The sequence below is a fragment of the Notolepis coatsorum genome (assembly GCF_963971535.1).
Source record: "Notolepis coatsorum genome assembly, chromosome: 1".
NCBI classification, from domain to species: domain Eukaryota; kingdom Metazoa; phylum Chordata; class Actinopteri; order Aulopiformes; family Paralepididae; genus Notolepis; species Notolepis coatsorum.
Window position 1 is genome coordinate 293790305 of NC_140165.1, and position 20226 is coordinate 293810530.

A 20226-nucleotide genomic window follows, 5' to 3' on the forward strand; every position below is an offset into this window, starting at 1 on the left:
TAATATACCTCATAATCAAAGTATACGTTTATGCCACAAATAATAGTCTTAATTATATTTGCTATAATAAGTCCATTCTACTACTATACCTGTTCACTGTATGTGTCTGCTTGCGTCATGTGTCAGAAGTGTCCTTAAGCAAGACACTTAACCCCCTCCTGATGAGCAGGTTGGCACCTTGCATGGTTGCCTCCGCCGTCAGTGTGTGAGTGAATGTGGTGAACAGAATTGTAAAGCGCTATATAAAATGCACCATTTACCATTTGCATAGCCCTGTGAATGTGTTTGACTGTTTCTTCCTATAAAAGGGCTATACACCCAATGTAAAGTTTCAGCAGTTTGCAGAGATTGTACCATCTTTCTGCTCCTTGAAACTTGGCTGGAATAAACCTCTATTCTCCCAGAACTCAGGGGCGTTTCTTTGTGTCATCTTTGCCTGAGGACTGCTTTGTCTCCTGGGGTCCGTTTCTCACAACCTTATACTTTAGTTATAATCTCTTTTAAAAATGTATTTCCCAGATTTGTATGGAGTCAGTCTGTCATAAATTGTTCAGAGCCACTGAGCCAGGAGAGCTTGAGAGGCAAGATATGTTCAGCTGAGACTGGGAACAATCAAAGTATGTAGATTATGAGAGAATGACTATGAGAGAATGACGAGGAATTCATCTCCACGCATATTTTGGTACTGCTGCCCAACTGTGGCTCTGTTTTGGAGACGGTTTCACTTGTGGTTGTGGAATTATAGCAGGAATTAGTTAGATATTCTATCCATGAGCCATGATACAATCCCACTCATATGCACAGCCAACATTAGCAATGTTGATTATATTTTAGAAGATCAAGGACGATCCATCCCAAGTTTGTCGACTGCATCTTTGTCATCAAAACTGATGGTTCTCAAAGTGTGGTCCAGGGGTCAGAGGAGGTTCAAGGGGGTCCCCAGCAATGTTGGGAGTAGTTTAATTTCACTAGAAGTTGTCACAACAAAGAGAATGCATAAGAATGACTAATCTGATCATAGGTTCCACTCGCTCCTCTGTTGTCTCCCCACCTACAGTGTACAGTTATGGAAGGGACCTATGTTAAACCCCGCCCTATTTTCTCGATCCTCCAATCACAATTGTTTCATTTCATTTCAAACCTTTATTTAAACTCAAAAGGCAACTGAGGTTTCCCTCATTTACAGTCACGTCGAATGTAAAAAAAGAAAAGAAAAGGCATATAAAATCATAACAATGAGACAATTAAGGATAACAATCAATTAAAACATGTACAACTTGATTGACAATGGTTGGAGATCGATGTTTTAAACTGCAACAGAGGGGAGAATCTCAAGCTTTAAGGACTGTTGGAGTTCATTCCATGAGCTAGAGGCATCATAGCAAAATGCAGATTTACCCTGTTCAGAGCAAACTCAAGGGACCATAGGGACCAGCCAGTCACTAGAACGGGTTCCATAGGTTAGGGTAAACATTAACAAATACCAGTGTTTGTTGCGCCTCTCCATCAGCGAGGACCAACCAACCTTCTCATAAAGGACACCGTGATGAGTGTCGTATCTATCATTAGTGATGAATCTGAGGGCAGAGTGATATACAGAGTCCAATGATTTAAGGGTTGAGGCCGCAGCATGCCTATAAATTACCATTACCATAGTCCAGAAAACTGCTTTGACAACTCACTTCCTACTAATAAGATAAGATATTCCTTTATTGATCCCCTTGGGGAAATTCAGGCAGCATGGGGGGGGGGGGGTACAGGTAGTAAAAACAACACAAGCAGTGTAAACAAATAAGTCAATATAATTACTATAATAAAATATAATAATATTATATAGGAAAGCTGGTTCTGTTTCTGTATAGGAAGCCAATTTCCTGTCGCAATTTGGAGGCAAGGTTGTCCACATGGAATTAAAATGTAAATTTCTCATCGAGCCACACACCAAGATATTTATATCCAGTGACTCTCTCAATGCTAGAATCACTCACTGTAGATATGTGTAAACCACCATATTCAATGTTTCTGGCTCTAGGAAACAGCATACATTTACTTTTACTAGCATTAAGAACCAATTTAAGTTTAATAAGAGCTTCCTGGAGGGTACTAAAGGAAAGTTGTATGTTCTCAATGGCCAATTGTACAGAGTCAGCAATACAATATACAACAGTATCATCTGCATACAGATGGACTTGACAACCATTCAGAGAAGACACAATATCATTTATATAAATAGTGAAGAGGACAATACCTAGAATTGAACCCTGTGGCACAAGTTTAGTTATTGATACAATTTTGATTGGGCATAACCTGACTTCACACACTGACGTCTCCCTGACAGATAATCTTGGAACCAATCACATGCATTTCTATCCAAACCAATAGTAGCTCATCTTTTTAAGAGTAAATGGTGATCGACTGTATCAAAAGTTTTTCACGGATCAATAAAGAGGGCAGCACAGTATTTCTTCTTGTCTGAAGCTGATATTATGTCATTAGTAACTAAGGAGATGGCTGATAATGTGCTATGATTGGCTCAAGTCAAGTAATTTATTTATATAGCACGTTTAAAAGCACAAGAGCCAACCAAAGTGCTGTACAATCAAAGCTTAAAATCAATGTCCTAATATAAAATACACAAATACAAAAATACAAAAAGGCACAGCAGGACAAGACAGTACATTCAGAGAGTAGGACAGTAGGACAACACACGAATAGGGGAACACAAAGTACAGTAGCACAGGGGACAGAGGAGCATAAGAAGAGATACAAGAGGGAGGGGGCAGGATAAAATTACATGGGAGTGTGTGAGTTAGGGTGTGGGAGAATCAGGGTTTATTGAAGGCCAGGCTCTGAACCTGGATTGGTGTGGGTTTAGTACAGAGTGATTTGAGAGAAAGGACTTAAGTTGATTATTCACTAAAGACTCCAAGACTTTCGCTAAGCAGGGTAACTTGGAGATAGGACAGTAGTTATTTAAATAATCTCTAACACCACCTTTATGTAATGGGATCAAATGGGCAGATTTCCAGACACTGGGAAATCTTCCTGTTGAGATAGAAAGATAAAAAAAAAAATGCGCCAATTGCTCAGTAATTAAAGGAGCAGCCAGTTTGAGAAGAATAATTGTCCAAATTATCCTCACCAGTAGAGGTCCTGAGATATATGGATTGGAGAGTGTCTAATACTTCATCATGTGAAAAGGGACTAAAGGAGAATTGAGAGGTGTGATCCACTGTAACGTCTCTGGCTGTGTGATGTCAACTTGTCAGTGTAACGGATATGTGCCGCGATAGTGTGACTACGGCACATAGAAGTGTGTAAAACTCACTCCCCAGAGGCATACAAACTGAGCGCTTAGGAGGGAATTCCCTTCTTGGCGCAACGGTTTGTTATGTCGGCCCCGGTGCAGACGCCCGGGGTTCGACTCCCACTCGAGGCACGGTCGAATTTCGTGGCAGGTGCTAGGTGGCACCTGCGACATCAGCATGAAAATAACCTCCACGGAACTCACACAATCAGTGTCTATATCAACATTAAGATCAACAGGAAGAAGTCTGATATATACTCTATCTCAAACAGGTTCCCAGCAACTGCAAAGTATTAAATGCAAGACCATTTTAGTTTTGGCTAGAAATATCACAATCGTCAACACTAATATGAGCGGGTAGTACATTAGAAGTTAACTGCCTTCCAAAACTGAGCCAGGTTTGTGTAGGAACTTGTAATTCAATCTAAGTAGTAATCTGATTTTTACTTTCTCATAGCTGTGGTACATCTTATACTGAGCTGTTTAAAGCCAGTGTTGTAGATCGCCTGAGCGTCTAGCACATGACCAGGCCTTATTCCTGTCATTAAGCAGAGTTGACAACTCATGCGAGAACCAGGGTGCTATTCTATCTTTAATTCTGAGTCTCTTGAGAGGAGCATGTTTATTGATCAGAGAAATAAGAGTATTTGTGAAGAGGTCAAGGGTCACCTTGGCGGACTCTGCCTTAAAGAGGATGTTGCTATGCATATCATTCATGAAAGCTTGTTCATTTAAACATTTCAAATTCCTTTTCATGACCGTATGTGACCTAGTTTTTTCCATTTTCATACTCCTCACACATGCAGCAGGACAGTGATCACTATTACCTATATCAAAAACACCAGTGGCCACAATTTTGTCAATTCTATTGGAAAATACAAGATCTAATTAGTGTGGATTTTGAGAAGTCTTTCAACTTGGTTCTGTTATCAACAGGGTTAGGTTTAGGTTACCACTGACTTCCTTTAGGTGATCCGAGTTCCTATTTAGCCAGTTCAAGTAAAAAAAATATCCCACCATCAATCTACTTCTGTGTGTGCTGTGGCGTAGATTTAAGTTGCCTCCAGTCAGCTTGGAGCTCGACCCCATTGACTAGTGTGAGGAACAGCATGGGTTTGTGCTGATAACAGACTCAAGTTACATCAATCTCGTGATGAGTAGGGCTAGGGGCCCAACGTTCTGAACTTGTCCTTTAATAAGGTAAACACACTTTTTATTGAATTCTGAAAATACAACAGAATTGGGTGAAAAGAAACGCCCCCCCCCCCCCCCCCCCCCACACGCATGCACGCGCACACACACACTACCCGGGCCAGCAGTAAATGGTAAGTGATAAGAATATCACTGATTTTTTTAACCATTTTCTATTTCTATTTGTACTGCAGAAATGCACCTTTTAATTGGGCCTCTTTGGCTGCATGCATTTCTCCTGTCACTACTCCATCGTAGTAGTAGCCATTCCGGTACATAGGCGGCGGTAATACACTGTTTGTGATCTGCCAAGAAACTCAAAAGAAGCAATAGGGGATATCTGCAGAGCCGCAAGTCCAACGTCTGGGCCCGAAGCCCCGCCCAGACGTTGGGCTTGCGGCTCTGCAGATATACCCTACTCAAAAGAAGAGAAGACACATGGAGGGAGGACGAGCAGTCGAGCACCTTTTTTCTTCTAATCTTCAAAGATAAATAACTCCTCCGTGTTGCGTCGAGTAATAGAACAACATGGAAGCGGACGTAAGGGACGTTTGTGAAAGTGTACTTCTTGCCATGATCGCCTGGTACCGCGCCGGGCAGCTGCGGCGAGACTCGCACCTCCAGACCGGGCGACAGACGCGCCACAAGCTGCTGCGGGCAGAGCGGCGTCTGCGTCTCAAACAGCTCCATGAAGCGTGGAGACACAGGGAGACATGCAACAAACACTTCCGCCTGCAGCGCTACTATAAACATGGACATTGGATGAAAGCAGTAAGTGCCCCTTACGCAAAGACGGCAATATAACGCTATCAACATAGCCTTGGAATAATATAAACAAAGGCGCCTAAATAAAAATGGGGGACCCTGATGTAAACAAGACTAAAGTCTTTCTCAGGTCTGCATCCCCTTAACAATTGTATGTATTGAGCCGTACTGTATTGTACCCATTCTGCAATCTGTTAAATAAAAATGTCAATCAATCAGTCCATAAATAAGGCTAGCTAGCTACCTGAGAAAAGTGACCGCTATCACCCAACATATTGAGTGTATTGAGCAAGTGGATAGGGATAACACAGTTTCTGCTTTTGGATAACTAAACTAGCCACCAGCGGCCAGTCTGCTCTTATTCCATCATTTATTTTCTTTGTTCACAAAATCCGGCCAGAGCTTTAGCTCCGCCTATTTTTATAAACCCATGCATTTAAAACGTTTCAGTGACTCTTTTAATTACATTAATATTGTGCTGTCAGAACAGTATTGTCATTTATATTTAGAATGATCACTTTGGCAAAACAGGAAGAGGCTTTTGTTTTGGGAGAAAGCTGTCTTTACATAGGCTTGCTGCCCTCTAGTGGTCAGAAAACTATTATTGCGTTTGAATGACATTCATAAACGAGCACAAAGTAGCCTTCAGTTTACACATTTTAGTTTCAAAAGGCAAAAGTAAAAAAAGATGAAATCAGAGGTAAAGGTTTCCTGTATCCTGTATTGCAGTTATTTAGCCTATACCTTTTGCTAATGCTTTTTTCTTCATTTGAAATAGATCACTCATCAGTTTTTGAGGGATACAATGCGAAGGAGACCCAAGGTGTGGTTCTACCCCAGGACCAGTGACTGGTGGGAGAGCAGCGCTGCAGAGTTTACAGACCACCAGTGGCTGCAGCATTTCAGAGTGTCAAGAGAGACTTTCTCATATCTCTGCAGAATGCTGAAGCTTCATCTTAAGAGACAGGACACCACGTATCGCCTGTGCATACCCCTGCAAAAGAGAGTGGCTTTAGCGCTCTACAAACTAGCTAACCCTTGTGACTACAAAACCGTGGCAGAACTTTTCGCCGTCGGCGTGGCCTCCGTTTGCCGTTGCGTGCACGAGTTCTGCACGGCGGTTATCCAAGTGCTCAAGCCGGAGCTCGTCGTGGCTCCTAGTCACTCCGACCTCGCCGAGATGGCAGACCATTTCTATCACACGTACGGCATTCCACAGTGCATCGGTGTAATGGACAGTTTTCACGTTCCGATCATCAGACCGCCACACTACCAGTCTGATCAGGCCAACAGAGAGGGATATCTCGCCATCTTCCTACAAGTGGTTGTAGATGGCAGAGGGATGTTCTGGGATTTGAACACGGGCTGTCCAAGGTGGGTGAACGACTCCAGTCGCCCCCCGCCATCGTGGGCGTGTGACGATTTCCCCGGCAGGATGCGAGACATCTGCGGGACCGATGGCGGCCACTTCATTCTCGGCGACCCGGGGTGTCCGTCCCAAAACTGGCTCCTCAAACCATACCCAAACACCGGCTGGCTGACGGCTGAGCAAGAATTGTTTAACAGTCAGATCAGCCAGGCGCACTGTGTGGCCCAGCATGCATGTGACAGGTTGAAGGGGAGGTGGAAGTGTCTCACTAAACGGAATGACTGCAATGTCGAGGTCGTTATGGACATGTTGGAGACGTGCTGCGTCCTTCATAATCTCTGTGAGAAAAACATGGACGCATTCCTCCCAGAATGGATCGGTCACGAGCAACGGCAGCCGGTTAATGGAACACCGCAAATGGACGGTGAGGAGGCTGATTCATGGCTTACTCTGCAGCAGCTTATAGGGGATCATGTTCAATAGTTTCTTTACTGCCACTAAAGGGTCAGGACATGTTTCTTTTTAGTTTTTTTTGCCTCGTGTTTTTGTATGGATTTGGCTGTCTAAAATGTTATTTTGTAGGGGTGGGAATCACCAGAAGCCCGATACAATATGATCACGATACGACAGTATTGCGATTTTGTGATATATTACCCTTTTTTTTATTGCAAATTACGTCCCCAATCATATGGAAGATACAAGTTTTCTGTCTGTTCATCTCACTTCAATAATGTTTATTGCATAAAAAAAAACAATACAATATATTGTCATGCAAAATATCATGATACTATGTTGCATAGATTTTTATAGCTACTCCTAAAACGAGCAGCAAACAACAAGGTCTCAAAACATAATACACACACACACACAACATGCTGTCATGTGGTTACTATGCACTGGGGCGAGTTCCAAGATGACCTATTGGTCATTTTGGTCTGAAGCACAGGAAATGTGCAAGGACGGCTGTTTTCTGTTGTGGACGGTTAAAATGTCGACATGTGGATTAAGACTTTTTTTTTTGTGTGATTGATACATAAGAGTTACATTGTTATAATACACATAACGTTCTGGTTATCAGCACACCAAATTATATTTAGTTATATTATAGTTTTGTTGACGTTATATACGACGAGACCGGCCTGGCCGGAGGAAATGGAGTGAACTTCCAACCCGAACCCAGCCCTGACCCATGGTCCGGTCTCGAGTCCGGCCAGATAACCAAACCTCTATACTACAGAATGATAACCCTTTCACTGCCACACGAAACAGTCTGTAGTGAAATGTTAACCTTCTGTAGTGTGGTAGTGAAAGGGTTAATTCAAGTACAAACTCAGTGTGGTGTACACTAGTGAATCTTTTTTTATTTTTTATTATTAAACTACAAGACATTTTGAGACTTGTTTTTTTCACTTGGAATTTGTAGGGTGCAATGTGTAAATAAACATCAAATTTCATATTAATTTCAGGCTGTAAGGCAATATGTGAACATTTTGAAAAGGGGTGTTGAATTTATTGCTTTGAAGGTCAATTTAGGGCCTAGTAATTCCGTTGTTCTGATTGGGATTCATAGACCTCCCTCTGCTGAATCTGGTGCTATTGATAAATCAGCTGATTTGTTTTCTCAATATAGTAACTCTGACAATCATCCTGGAGTTGTCAAGAGAAATTCTTACGAGCAGGCCTTACATGGGCTTTATAGTGACATTTCAAATACATTTTAAATGTTTGACGTTGATTATTTTATGAATGCTTTCAACAATTTAAATATAGATCTAGTCCTTGGTTCACCACTGAACTGTCATCTTTGTTCAAATAAATTTTTTTAGACCCCATTGGCTTTATTTTAGGCAGTTAAGAAATAAATTCACATTGTCAGTGAGAGCTAAGTGTGGAAGGTCACATTACTCCATTGCATAAGGGAGGAGATAATAGTGATCAACTATCGTCCAATCTCTATTCTCTAAATGGTTCTGCCGGTCTAAAATACTTGAATCATTAGTAAATGATCAACTCAAGACTGTTCATTGACCTGTCAAAAGCTTTTGATACAGTTGATCATCCCTTTACATAGATGAAAACAGCAGTGAACAATAGGAAACAACTCTTAAAAAAAATCAAAGTAGCCTATGGGGAACAGTAAATGGCTGTAACACTAGGGGAAAAACTGATTGGTGTGGTGAGCAATATGATGAATCATCTCATCAGTGAAGAGCGTGTTGAAGTACTGGAAGGGTGTCTTGACAGCATCATGGGTTACACAACTTGAGTCAGGAACCTGGAATTCCTCAATATCTACATGCTTCCAGATTCTCCTGACCTCTTTTTCTTTCTTTTCTGTCATTTTCTTCTTATGAGCCTGGGGGTGACCTTGGGTCAGGGGTGTCATTCGGCTCTTCCATGTTGACTGTTTATAGGGTGCTTTTCCCTTTTTTCTTCTTCTTAGCAGATGTGCTTGTTGAGGGCATCTCCTCATCTATAGATTCAAGGAAAGATCCACAATAACCCCTGCTTGTTTGGGCAGATAATCAGGATCCCATATGTCATTATCATAACTCAGATCAGCCAGTTTTGAGGATCTTCTGGTACAAGGGCCAGAAAACCGAGTGGCCTTGAACCATACAATTATTTTACATCCATCTATTATTTGTAAAATGCAGAAACAGAATTATATATAAATGTCAGAATATGTAAAATCATACATATTCAGTATAATAACACTATAAATGTAACGCATGAACAGAAGTGTTTTATTCCATATAAAAGTCAATTTTAATGAGATTAGCATAACGTCTTCATAATTCTGTTAAGTAATGTGTTGGATGATATAATATGTTGAAGAAACTAAGTTTACCTTTGAAAATCCAGACAAAAATAGTTCACATGTCAGGAGAGATTTTCAGTTTCTAACTTGCTGGTAGCAGACTGAGTGAGAAGGCTTACTGTCAAAAAGCAAAGTGACCTCTAGTGGATTTCTCTAGCATAGCATACCTGAACCGAGCGGTAGAAATGGCTCACTTTTCAATGAGAGATAGTGACTCAAAATGTGCTATTCCAAATGGTCGAGCAGACTATTAAACACTATCAGTGCCGACCTTGTTTACCTTTTTACCCCGTTGAATGCCATCATCCACTTCAATGTTAGCGTCAATGTTAGCGTTAATGTTGGCGGGCTGAAAATATCGATTCTCTTATTTCCTCATCAGCGATCACAGCCACACACAGCATAGGGCAAACGCTTATATCTCCGTGAAAACAGGTCTGATTATCCTAAGACTGGTAAAATAGATTCCTTACCTGAGATCAGATGTTATCCAAAAAGATTATTCCAATTCCTGATCGCCATTCCAAATATCGATCACGCTTATTGATTACAGTGTTGGTACTGTAAATACATAATCGTCGCTGTTCTGAGGGCCGGCGATCACTTGGTCTCTTCAGATGCCTTGACGGAAAAATAAAATGAGCAAACTAACCACTCCCCCTGCATCAATCTGAGCTGATGGGGTGCAGTTACACAGGGAGACGATAGGGGGCGGTATCTTCCCAATTGAGCTCAGAGAGACTCTGCAGCACTAACCCGAGGCTCGATTGATGAAATATGAATTCAAATTGCCAATAAAAAAAAATACGGCAAACAAACAACATTTGTCATCGTCGGCACTCAATGAGGGGTCTGATAAGACGACAATTGTCGTGGCTGGCATCCAAAGTGTTTTAAAGGGTTAAATATTTATTTTTTTATTATCATTCCATTTGGGCTGTTGGGGGTACTTAATGTCTGATTTAATGGCTGTCTTAAGTTAAATAAGACATTAAGCACGCCCAACGCTTTTACCAACGCGTTCGTGTTTCCGGGTTCCCGTTTTGCGCTCTGATTGGCCACTGACCTATGCTATTACGCCCCCCTTTACGCTCTCGCCTGAGACGCGCTGTGAAGCACCAGCGGGGCGAGGCGGTGGTTTCCCCCCGCCTCCGTGCGCCTTGCTGCCGCCGGCTTGTCTCACATGACTCGGTCCAGCTCCAGCAGCAGCGGCCGTCTTCCGCCTGCAGTATCCTCCCTCCAGGCCCCCGAGGCGGCTCGTTCTTATTATTATCCCCCATTGTTCAGGTCGACATGGTCGCACAAACACGTAGGTTTCAATCACTGAGCTGTCTGTCTGTTGTTGTGTGTCTTCGGTTCGGCTACTGTACATGGAGGGCTGGGTTCAAAAAATAGATTTCCCGATTCTGAATCGATCTTCATTTGAATGAGCGATTATCGATTCATAAATCCCTAGATCGATATAATTTAAAAAATCCCCAAATTGAGTAATTTGTGCCATTTCCTTTCCTGGTCATCTCGTGTCCAGATCTCACGCAACGTGTTTGAATCTAAAAACATGGATCAAGTGAAAGCATCACTCAAATCACTGTATCTGGTATATACTCAAGTTTAAAACAAATGGTAAGAATTAACTGCATAATATTTGGTGAGGTAACTTAACGGGGCACTTCACAAAATGCTGTTTTATTTTGTAATTAACACAGGGTTTCAATGTCCCCGATGACATCACTGGTGGCCATATTCAAACTCATTTACTCAATAACTGTCAAACTAAATTAATATGTGCAACACTGTTTAGTTTTTGGATGTGTGTGAGATTATGTGCAAAACAAATCTGCATTGTTTTTTGGTGAAGTGCCATTTAACATAAGTGGCTGCGATCAGTTTCAACTTGAAGTTCCATTTGAACATTAACATAATATTGCATATGAGAAGGTGAACAACTTTGAAACACAAACTTAATTAGTAATTTAGAAAATAGTAATAATTAAAAATAACATGTTGGAAGGAAAATGCATTGTGTTAATTAGTTGTGGAGGAAGGACAAACACACAGACAAAATAAAAGCCTAATAAACACAACTATCTAATATTTTCAGTCTGTCATTTTGGAATTGAGGTTCATTACTGCCAGTTTGCAATAGAATATGATTATTTATTTTTTAAATGAGGAAACAATTAAATACAATCAAAACAGATTAAATCTGTTAACAGTTACACAATGAAGCAGGGAGGTTCTCCTTTTAACAAAATTTCATAACAGAAAATTATCCAAAAATATATACTGTGTATATATATTAGGGCTGTCAGTTAATCGCGTTAATTAGATTAATTAATTACACAGCAAATTATCGCGTTATGGAAATTAACTCAAAAATAATTACAAACAAATATATATATATATTAATATTTTTTATTATTCACCTGTTCAATTGTTCACCTGGTACTTAATCGTTCCCCCAACTGGGGAGCGGGATCTTTTTACCTGACTGACGGAGCTGGTCTGTTTAGGTGAGATCTCCAGCCATATTCTCTATTGTTGTAATGATTTGATTGATCTGGTTAATAAACCTTACTAACTAACCTCCTTCCCAGCCCTTCCCAGAGTCAGTCGCATTTCTCTCCTCTCCCCAGGCTCCGCAAGGCCGTTCCTACCGCCGCCTCTACTGCTCCATGGAGCCCGACGCTGCTATGCTCTGCTTCGTGCCGGTTGCCGGACTATACTCAAATCAAATCAAATCAAATTTATTTATAAGGCCCAACAACACACGTTAATAGGGCCATACAGGTCTTCTTTAAACAAGTCAAGAAGAAAACATAACAATAAGTCAAGAACAGAACAAGGACACCATAAGGTCCAACAAATTTAAAATAAATGCAAATAAATGAAAGAATGCAAGCACTCCCAGACATACCCCACACGAAGGTAAGGAAAAACTCACTAAAACCTAACAATAGGTAAAAATGCTCCACAGGCAGTGTGGAGGAGAGAAACCTTAGAAGGGCCATTCAAGGGGGGATCTCCCTTCTTAGATGTCGGTGATAGTAGTGTTGCAGACTAACAGTTGGTAAGCATGCACTCAAGTGTGTAGTGAAACACAGATGAGTACATGCAATAGCAACTGAACATTTTGAAAGATTTAAAGATAGAGCTGATAGCGATAGCAACTGAACATTTTGAAAGATTGAAGATAGAGCTGATAGCGAATCTATTTGAGGCACAGGGGCGGCGCAGAGAGGGTCGCGTCCTCCCCGTCTTAATCACGGGACATTCAACACTCCGGTCAAATCAACTCTAAATGGATCTAATCAGTGGATTGCATATTTTCGTCAAGAAGCAGAATAAGGCTAACCCTCTTTGCCTCTTGGGACATCATAAATCGGGCTACCAACTTGAAGACGTGGTCATTTTTGGATTATCGAAGCTTTTGGACTGCAATAAGAAGATTTTGGATCTGTTTACCGCGCACAGGACCTACCCAAATGAACTGATTAAGACACTTGGACTAATAATGCATTCAGTCATTTGGACGGAGTTGTTAAAACTCACTCCACTCAAATCAATAGTTATATTTCACTCTATTCAAATCAAATTTAAAGTGACGTGGCTGGGATAAATGTGCCAGTCAGTCAGCCAAAACAAATTCCTGGACCAAGGTCGAACCAGGGAGCTGCTGGAGTCGAAGGCCCTCTGGGAGATAAGAGTGGCAAGCGGCCTCCTCCCCCACCCACAATCCCTACCCAATCCCCCCTCCCGCGTGTACGCCCGGCGCCACTACCACGTGACGGCAGCCGACTAGTACGCGTGCTGGAGGGGGGGGAGCCTAAGACTGTCTCATCACCAAAGCCCCTCCTGCTGGACAATCTTTCCACCCTCCCTCCCACCACCTGGCGCAACGACACCCCAGTGTTGTTGCAGCCGACTATCGCATATGGTGTCTCAGGCATTCTGTAGTCGACATGTGTCAACAAATGTACATGTCTGTTTGAATTTATGTTGTGCCGTTGTTACTGTAAAATGTAATGATTGTGATATGTTGTTGTTAATGAGACGATGAGCTGTATGTGTGTGTCACTGGAATTTCCCCAAGGGGATCAATAAAGGAATATCTTATCTTATCTTAACTGGATCCACTGAGTGAGTAAGCCATTTGACTCAATGCTTATCTAAATGGTATTATCCTACAGTATCTCATTCATTCCATAAGAATGTAGAATACAATACACATTTAGACTTTTTTTTTTTAATATGGTCCATTTGCATGTTCTTGGTATCTGATTCTACGGACATCTATGAATCTCAGGGAATGTATTCCCAGTGTCAGAAATACTGTGGGCTAGATCCACAAAGAATGGATTGCACGGTGCAAGTTGCACCCTTACTTACAATTTATTATGAATTGAAAATGGGGGACCCTGATGTAAACAAGACGAGTCTTTCTCTGGTCTGCATCCCCTTAACAATTGTGTTTATTGAGCCGTACTGTATTGTACCCATTCTGCAATCTGTTAATAACATTTTCATTCAATCAATCAATCTGCGCAGTGATTGATTGAATGAAATTTTTATTTTGAGTAAATTGTAATGAACCAAATGAGAATATCAATAAATTATTTTTGTAATCTTTGACTGTGAATAACACCATGCTCAAATTGACCAGACCTGAAAAATCTAAGCAAATAGATGGAAGATGATTAAACAGAAGCTTTTGTAGATACAGTACTGAATTCTGCCATCCGGACACATGCAATTTGAAATATGATTATAGAATATAGAATATCAGGCATAAAATGGTTATGCGATTAATTACAAATCCTGTAATTAATTAGATTAATTCTTTTAATCGCCTGACAGCACTAATATATATATATATATATATAAAACATTTGCTTCATTTGAGCAAAATTACCACACTGGCAACAATTTGTTCAACATTCACATGTCATTTGGACCTAATTGTCAGATTTGTATTAAAGGGTTTTGAACACTATTTTATTGTACAATCGTTATTTTGTGATAGCAAAGTCAAGAGCAGTCCCCTTCAATACATCTTACTGTGACTCTCCATCACTTCACTTAAGCATAGGTTGGGATATGCAGTTGACTTGTGAAGTGCATTCTAGTCCAGTCCCTGCAGTTTCAAAGTAAATATAAATCACTAAAACAGTTCTATGGGGTCACTTGTCCACAACCTGGACCCAAAGAAAACGCACACGATTCACTTGACATTTTAATGATCAGGTACAAACAAACGACCAATGTTTCGACGAACACTACGTCTTCTTGAGGTCTCCTAAAAAGACAGCGTGCATCGACAATGTTAGTCGTTTGGTTGTACCTGATGTCAAAGTGAATTGTGTATCTTCTTCTCCAGTATCTTCTTTGGGTTGAGTCGTGGAGAAGTGACCCATAGAACTGTTTTAGTATATTGCCCTATTATTTGTTTTTGTATCCTCTTTTTCTCCACCTGATTTTCTGTGCTTTTTCCTCCCATCCCAATTTAGTCGTTATGCCAATTCCCCCCTCCCCTACCTGGTCGTTGTGCGCATGTGCCCCCTACTGGTCAGTCTAGGGAGCCCTGAGGTCTACCACATGCTTCCTCCGACACATGCAGAGACAGCCAGCGGCTCTCTTTTCACCCGACAGCGCGGACTCTCATTGGTGAAGTGTAACGCCTGGGAGGTCACGCTGCCTTCACCACTTCCTGTCTTTTGCTGTGCAGGCACCCAGACCTGACCTGTAGGAGTCGCTGTCCACAACGCCAGATTACCACCCATCAACTTCCCTCCCGCTAACTCAGCCAAACGGGTTAGTATGACGGCTGGCCCAAGCCGGAGGCAATGCTGACACCTGGATTCGAGACCGGAGTCTCTCGCATTGGTGACGAGCACCGACCTCCAAATGTCACGAGGCAGAAGCACAAGGGAGTCCTTCTATTCTGTAAATATGAATCACCCTCCCATCACTGTGCAAAGATACAGAGAGGGGCACTTTAAATTCCTGTCCCGAGAGGAAAGGAAATCACTGAAATTGCTCTGTATTTTGCATACAGCAAAGGCAGGGTGATGAATTACCGTATGTTTTCTTTGGGACTAGACTACCAGTCATACTCCTTGCAGTGCTCCAGTGTTGTGAAGGAGAGTCCACTGTACGTCAAGATAGTGAAGGGACCTGCTTTGCTAGCGAGACAGGCCATATTTAAAAGGTGCTATAGATAACATTCAGCCACTAGATGCACTAGAGCACCAGCATGTAATTTATCCAATCGGGTGCATTCCAAATGGGAAGTAGGAAAGAGATACAGGCATGCAAAATTCATTTGGACCCGTACATTTGTTTTTAGATGTGGACAATACTTTTATTCCACACCTTTTGTAAAAGCTCTGTAGATGTATTCGTTTTTTATGGTTGCATAAACATCTTTATAGCACCTTTACTTTAACTAATAACGGGTCAATCCCAAATAAATGCATTTTGAAATAACTGCTGTAATTTTGCAACCCTGTTGTGCCCTTACAAACTGACAGGCTCCTTTGTGATAAGCTTTGCGATTTGTGCAAAACAAGAGGTAAACAGTTCATTGTCCTTGCTTCTGGCTTCCATCTCCTCACGTCTCAAGCTCTCCTCTCGCTCTCCTTCCTCCCGCCTTAAAGCCAGCTCCTGTTGCATCTCCTCGCGCCTCAGTTGGGCTTCCCTCTCCCACTCTTCTCTCCTCAGCTCTTGCTCCTTCTCCAACCACTGCTTGTGGCATTCAGCCATTGCATTTAAAAACTCCTTCGTAGTGTCGCTATCGGTCCTACGTTTACGAGTATCTGCAAACAAATGACAGCGGTTAAATATTTGACTGTTTTACACATTCCTTTTTTTGTTTTTGCTTATTGAAATTAACTTACTAAAATGACTTACCGGGTCTCATTCTCGGAAGAATCAGATGAGCCCCTCTTCTGACAGCAGGAGTTCCACCACTTTCTAGGGGGTTTGATTTGTCTGGAACATAGCACACAAAACACATTGGCATCTGGTTAAAATCATGAAGGTTTAGGTGCGGCTGGGTAGCGCAGTGGACTAAGCACTCGCCTACCACCGCAGAGACTCTGGGATCGAATCCAGCTGTCAGCGGTACCTCCGGCTTGGTCAGTCGTCCCTACCTAACACAATTGGCAGTGTTAGCAGGTGGGAAGCCGGTGGGGTATGTATGTATCCTGGTCGTTATAAACTGCAACTCCTACTGGTCGGTCTGTTCAGCAGGGAGGGGATCTGGGGGAGATAGCGTGAACCTCTGCACGCGTTACGTTCCCCCAGTGAAACTCCTCGCTGTCAGGTGAAAAGAAGCCGCTGGCGACTCCACATGTATCGGAGGAGGCATGTGGTAGTTCCACACCCTCCCCAGGCCGACAGTGGGGCAATGCGTGCAACGACCAGGAAGGGAATTGGCATAACGACAAACAATTGGGATGGGTGAAAAAATACAGTAAGCCCAAAAATAAATATAATTAAAAAAATATATATTTAAATCATGAAGGTTTCGAGTAATGTTGGTTATCCAGTAGCCCCTTTCGTGACTTTCGAAGTCACGAAAGGGGCTAGTTATCCAGATGCACCCATTTGAAGCTGATCATGAGGAACGTTTGTATTATTTTATATAGTGTTTGGCCTTTATTATTTTTACTGTATTATGAAGCACATTCTCAGGGGGCTCATACAGAACCAAGCATTTCACTGTAATAATAATGTACCTTCTATGTGGCAAATAAAACAAAACTTGAACTTGAATGTAGCCAGCCTTGCTCAGAGAGGGCTTTAGGCCAGTCCCTGAACTCAAAGCACCAGCTGGCCTTCCCCGTGCCATAGGCACGCACTATGCCTTGGCCTTACTGTGGAAATAACGGATGATGCATGGCAGTTAACAGGTGACGATTGGTTAATATACACAGGACCAACAAGATCATGTTTAAAAATAATAATAATAATTATACATAATCCCGGGAATCTACTAGCATTTATTTACTAACCTTCACTCCGGTTTTTATATTATTTTAACATACGATCAAACTATTTTCAGTAGGCCTAACGTACCTGCTGGTTGGGTCAAAGTCCTGATGGATTTGGGTAGATCACAGAGATCCGTCTCCAAAGGTCCGTCTGCTTTCCCGAGGACACCGTCCATCAAATCAAAGAAGGGGAAATTCTTCCTCCCGTCCCTCTTGACCGTCTTGTACAGGTGTCTCATCTTCTTCAGTTTCTCCCGCACCTGGGTGGTTGTGCGTTGGATGCCCAACTTGGCCAACTCGCCCACCATAAATTGAATCACTTCTTCATTACGACAAACACCCTCCATTTGTTGCTGCACGTTGTCGTCGGCCCAGATGCTGAGCAGGGCTTTTGTTTCCCCCATGGACCAATACTGACGACTGTTACCGGCCATGGTTAGTGACTTGCACTGACTGCCTGGAGTTCAAGCACCGAGAAAGCCCCAGATGCACCCGGAAAATGGTGGCAAGAAGCTATAAGCTAGCTCCAGCTCGATCAGTGGAGACGCCACAGGCACGCACGGGAACGCACTGGCACGCACTAAGGCGCGTTCCGTCGGTCCCCGTTAAATTGTAAAGTCGGAATATTCCGAGTTTACTACCAGGAAGTTGTTGCACTCGAACCCAGCCGACAGGCCGACCCATCCATCTATGGACCGACCAAGTAGTAAATTCTCGAAGACACTCTGACGTCACGAGACCGCCGCCATTTTGGTATTGGGGAAACAAACGGATGTCTACCATCAAATGTATGCGTTGAGCTCCGTTTTTATTACATATTTTATCACATTCTTGTTCATTTCATAAGCTTTTCATATCATTTGTTTTGATATGAAACATGGCAACATGGTATTTCACTGGCACATGGCAACATGGCATTTCACTATTTCGAAAGCCTTTCTGGTGATTCTAAGTGCATGTTCCCCCCCATAGACATGCACGTAGACAGAAAGTTAAAAAGACAGGAAGTTGACTTCGAGACTACCAGTACGACTTTGATTGATTGATTGATTGATTGATTGATTGATTGAAAAGTTTATTAACAGATTGCAGAATGGGTACAGTACAGTACAGCTCAATACATACAATTGTTAAGAGGATGCAGACCTGAGAAAGACTTTCGTCTTGTTTCCATCAGGGTCCCCCATTTTCAATTCATCATATATGACACACACGACATACAGATAGACAGTACTGCTACATCTATACATTTATGACATACCAGATTTGCAAATACAGTACTGTTTGTGATAGTAAAAAAATCCAGAAAAAGAGTGTATATACATTTGACATAGAAACTGTGCATTGGAGGAGGTTGGGTAGGTGGGGTGGGGCTGTACATTGGAGGTGGGGGGGGGGGGGGGGGGGTGGGTAGGGGGGGACACACACTGTACATTGGAATACTGACATACATTTGACATAGAAACTGTACATTGGAGGAGGTTGGGTAGGTGGGGTGGGGTTGGGTGGGGCTGTACATTGGAGGTGGGGGGTGTGGGGGGTGGGTAGGGGGGGGGGGGGGCACTGTACATTGGAATACTGACAAAGCCATGCTTGGTCTTTATTGTACAACTGGGTTAGGACATTTGTAGGGGCCAGTTTCTGCCAGTGGTGAATGAATGAATGAAAACTTTATTTAACAGATTGCAGAATGGGTACAATACAGTACGGCTCAATACACACAATTGTTAAGGGGATGCAGACCTGAGAAAGACGTTTGTCTTGTTTCCATCAGGGTCCCCCATTTTCAATTCATATGGACATTTATGACATACACAACATACATGACATTTATGGCATAGGGACATATAGGTATTTAGTACTGATACATTTGTGACATAAACGGTATTCAAATATACAGTACTGTTACCCCTAGATCCTGACAGAGTATATACATATGATGGGGAGGGGACTGTACATTAGGAGGGGGTGGGTGGGTGGGAGAGAAATATACATACAGCGGGGAGGGAATATATACCTGCTGTGGGGAGGAGACTGTCTATTAGGAGGTGGTGGGTGTTTTGGGCATTTACGGTGGCCAGTTTCGAATTGCAGCCTCCCGTAGGTGCTCTTTAAGAGCGGTTTTGAATGTGGGTAGGGATTCACATTCCTTTACAGCTTTGGGTAGGGCGTTCCACATTGATGTGGCATAATTGCGAAACGTGTTTAGTCCCTTGTTTGAGCCGAATCTGGGTTTAACATGATTTGTTGAGCTTCCTCTGGTGTAGTGGTTGTGGTATTCACTGACCTTGTATTTTGACATGTACATGGGTACCTTAGTCGTATAGTGTATCTTGTAGACCAGGCCCATTGCAAGTTGCTGTACTCTGTCGTCTACTCTAAGCCATCCTAGGTTGTCAAAGTGGGCAGGGGTGAGGTGGGTTCTGGGGGTAAGGTCAAGTAGTAGTCTGACCAGTTTGTTTTGTGATGTAAACTCGGGGAGGTTCCACGATACCCGAGTTTACAAGTTGTGACGTATCATCACTGTGACATTTCATCTTTTGTGGTGCAAACCGCTCTGGTGCAAACATACTTTATTATATAAACATGGAGTATCATGATACATCGTCAGAAATATGATGTTGAGATGCCGGGATTCCTTCAAATCTCCCAAAACCACCTGCATCAATGCAGGGGATGCAGCATGCAGCCTGACCAATTTGCTGCTCAAATGCTGCTCCAATTTAGTTTAATGATATATCACGTCCTTAATTTCCTTCGCGATGTCCAGAATGGCTTT

At 42.3% G+C, this 20226-nt stretch overlaps 2 protein-coding genes across 2 annotated transcripts; one reads left to right on the forward strand and one right to left on the reverse strand.

Moving 5' to 3' along the window:
- Positions 1-4941: 4941 nt before the first annotated feature.
- Positions 4942-8090, forward strand: LOC311227504 (putative nuclease HARBI1). The gene is made up of 2 exons (XM_084313185.1): positions 4942-5269; positions 6042-8090. The coding sequence occupies exons 1-2, from the start codon at positions 5027-5029 to the stop codon at positions 7113-7115; spliced, it is 1317 nt and encodes a 438-aa protein (XP_084169311.1). The 5' UTR covers positions 4942-5026; the 3' UTR covers positions 7116-8090.
- Positions 8091-11783: 3693 nt separating this feature from the next.
- Positions 11784-17978, reverse strand: LOC311229187 (uncharacterized protein). The gene is made up of 3 exons (XM_084315247.1): positions 17533-17978; positions 16363-16443; positions 11784-16268 (listed from the first exon to the last, which is right to left on the reverse strand). Exons 1-3 carry the CDS (start codon positions 17879-17881, stop codon positions 15970-15972), a joined length of 729 nt encoding a protein of 242 aa, XP_084171373.1. The 5' UTR covers positions 17882-17978; the 3' UTR covers positions 11784-15969.
- Positions 17979-20226: the final 2248 nt, after the last annotated feature.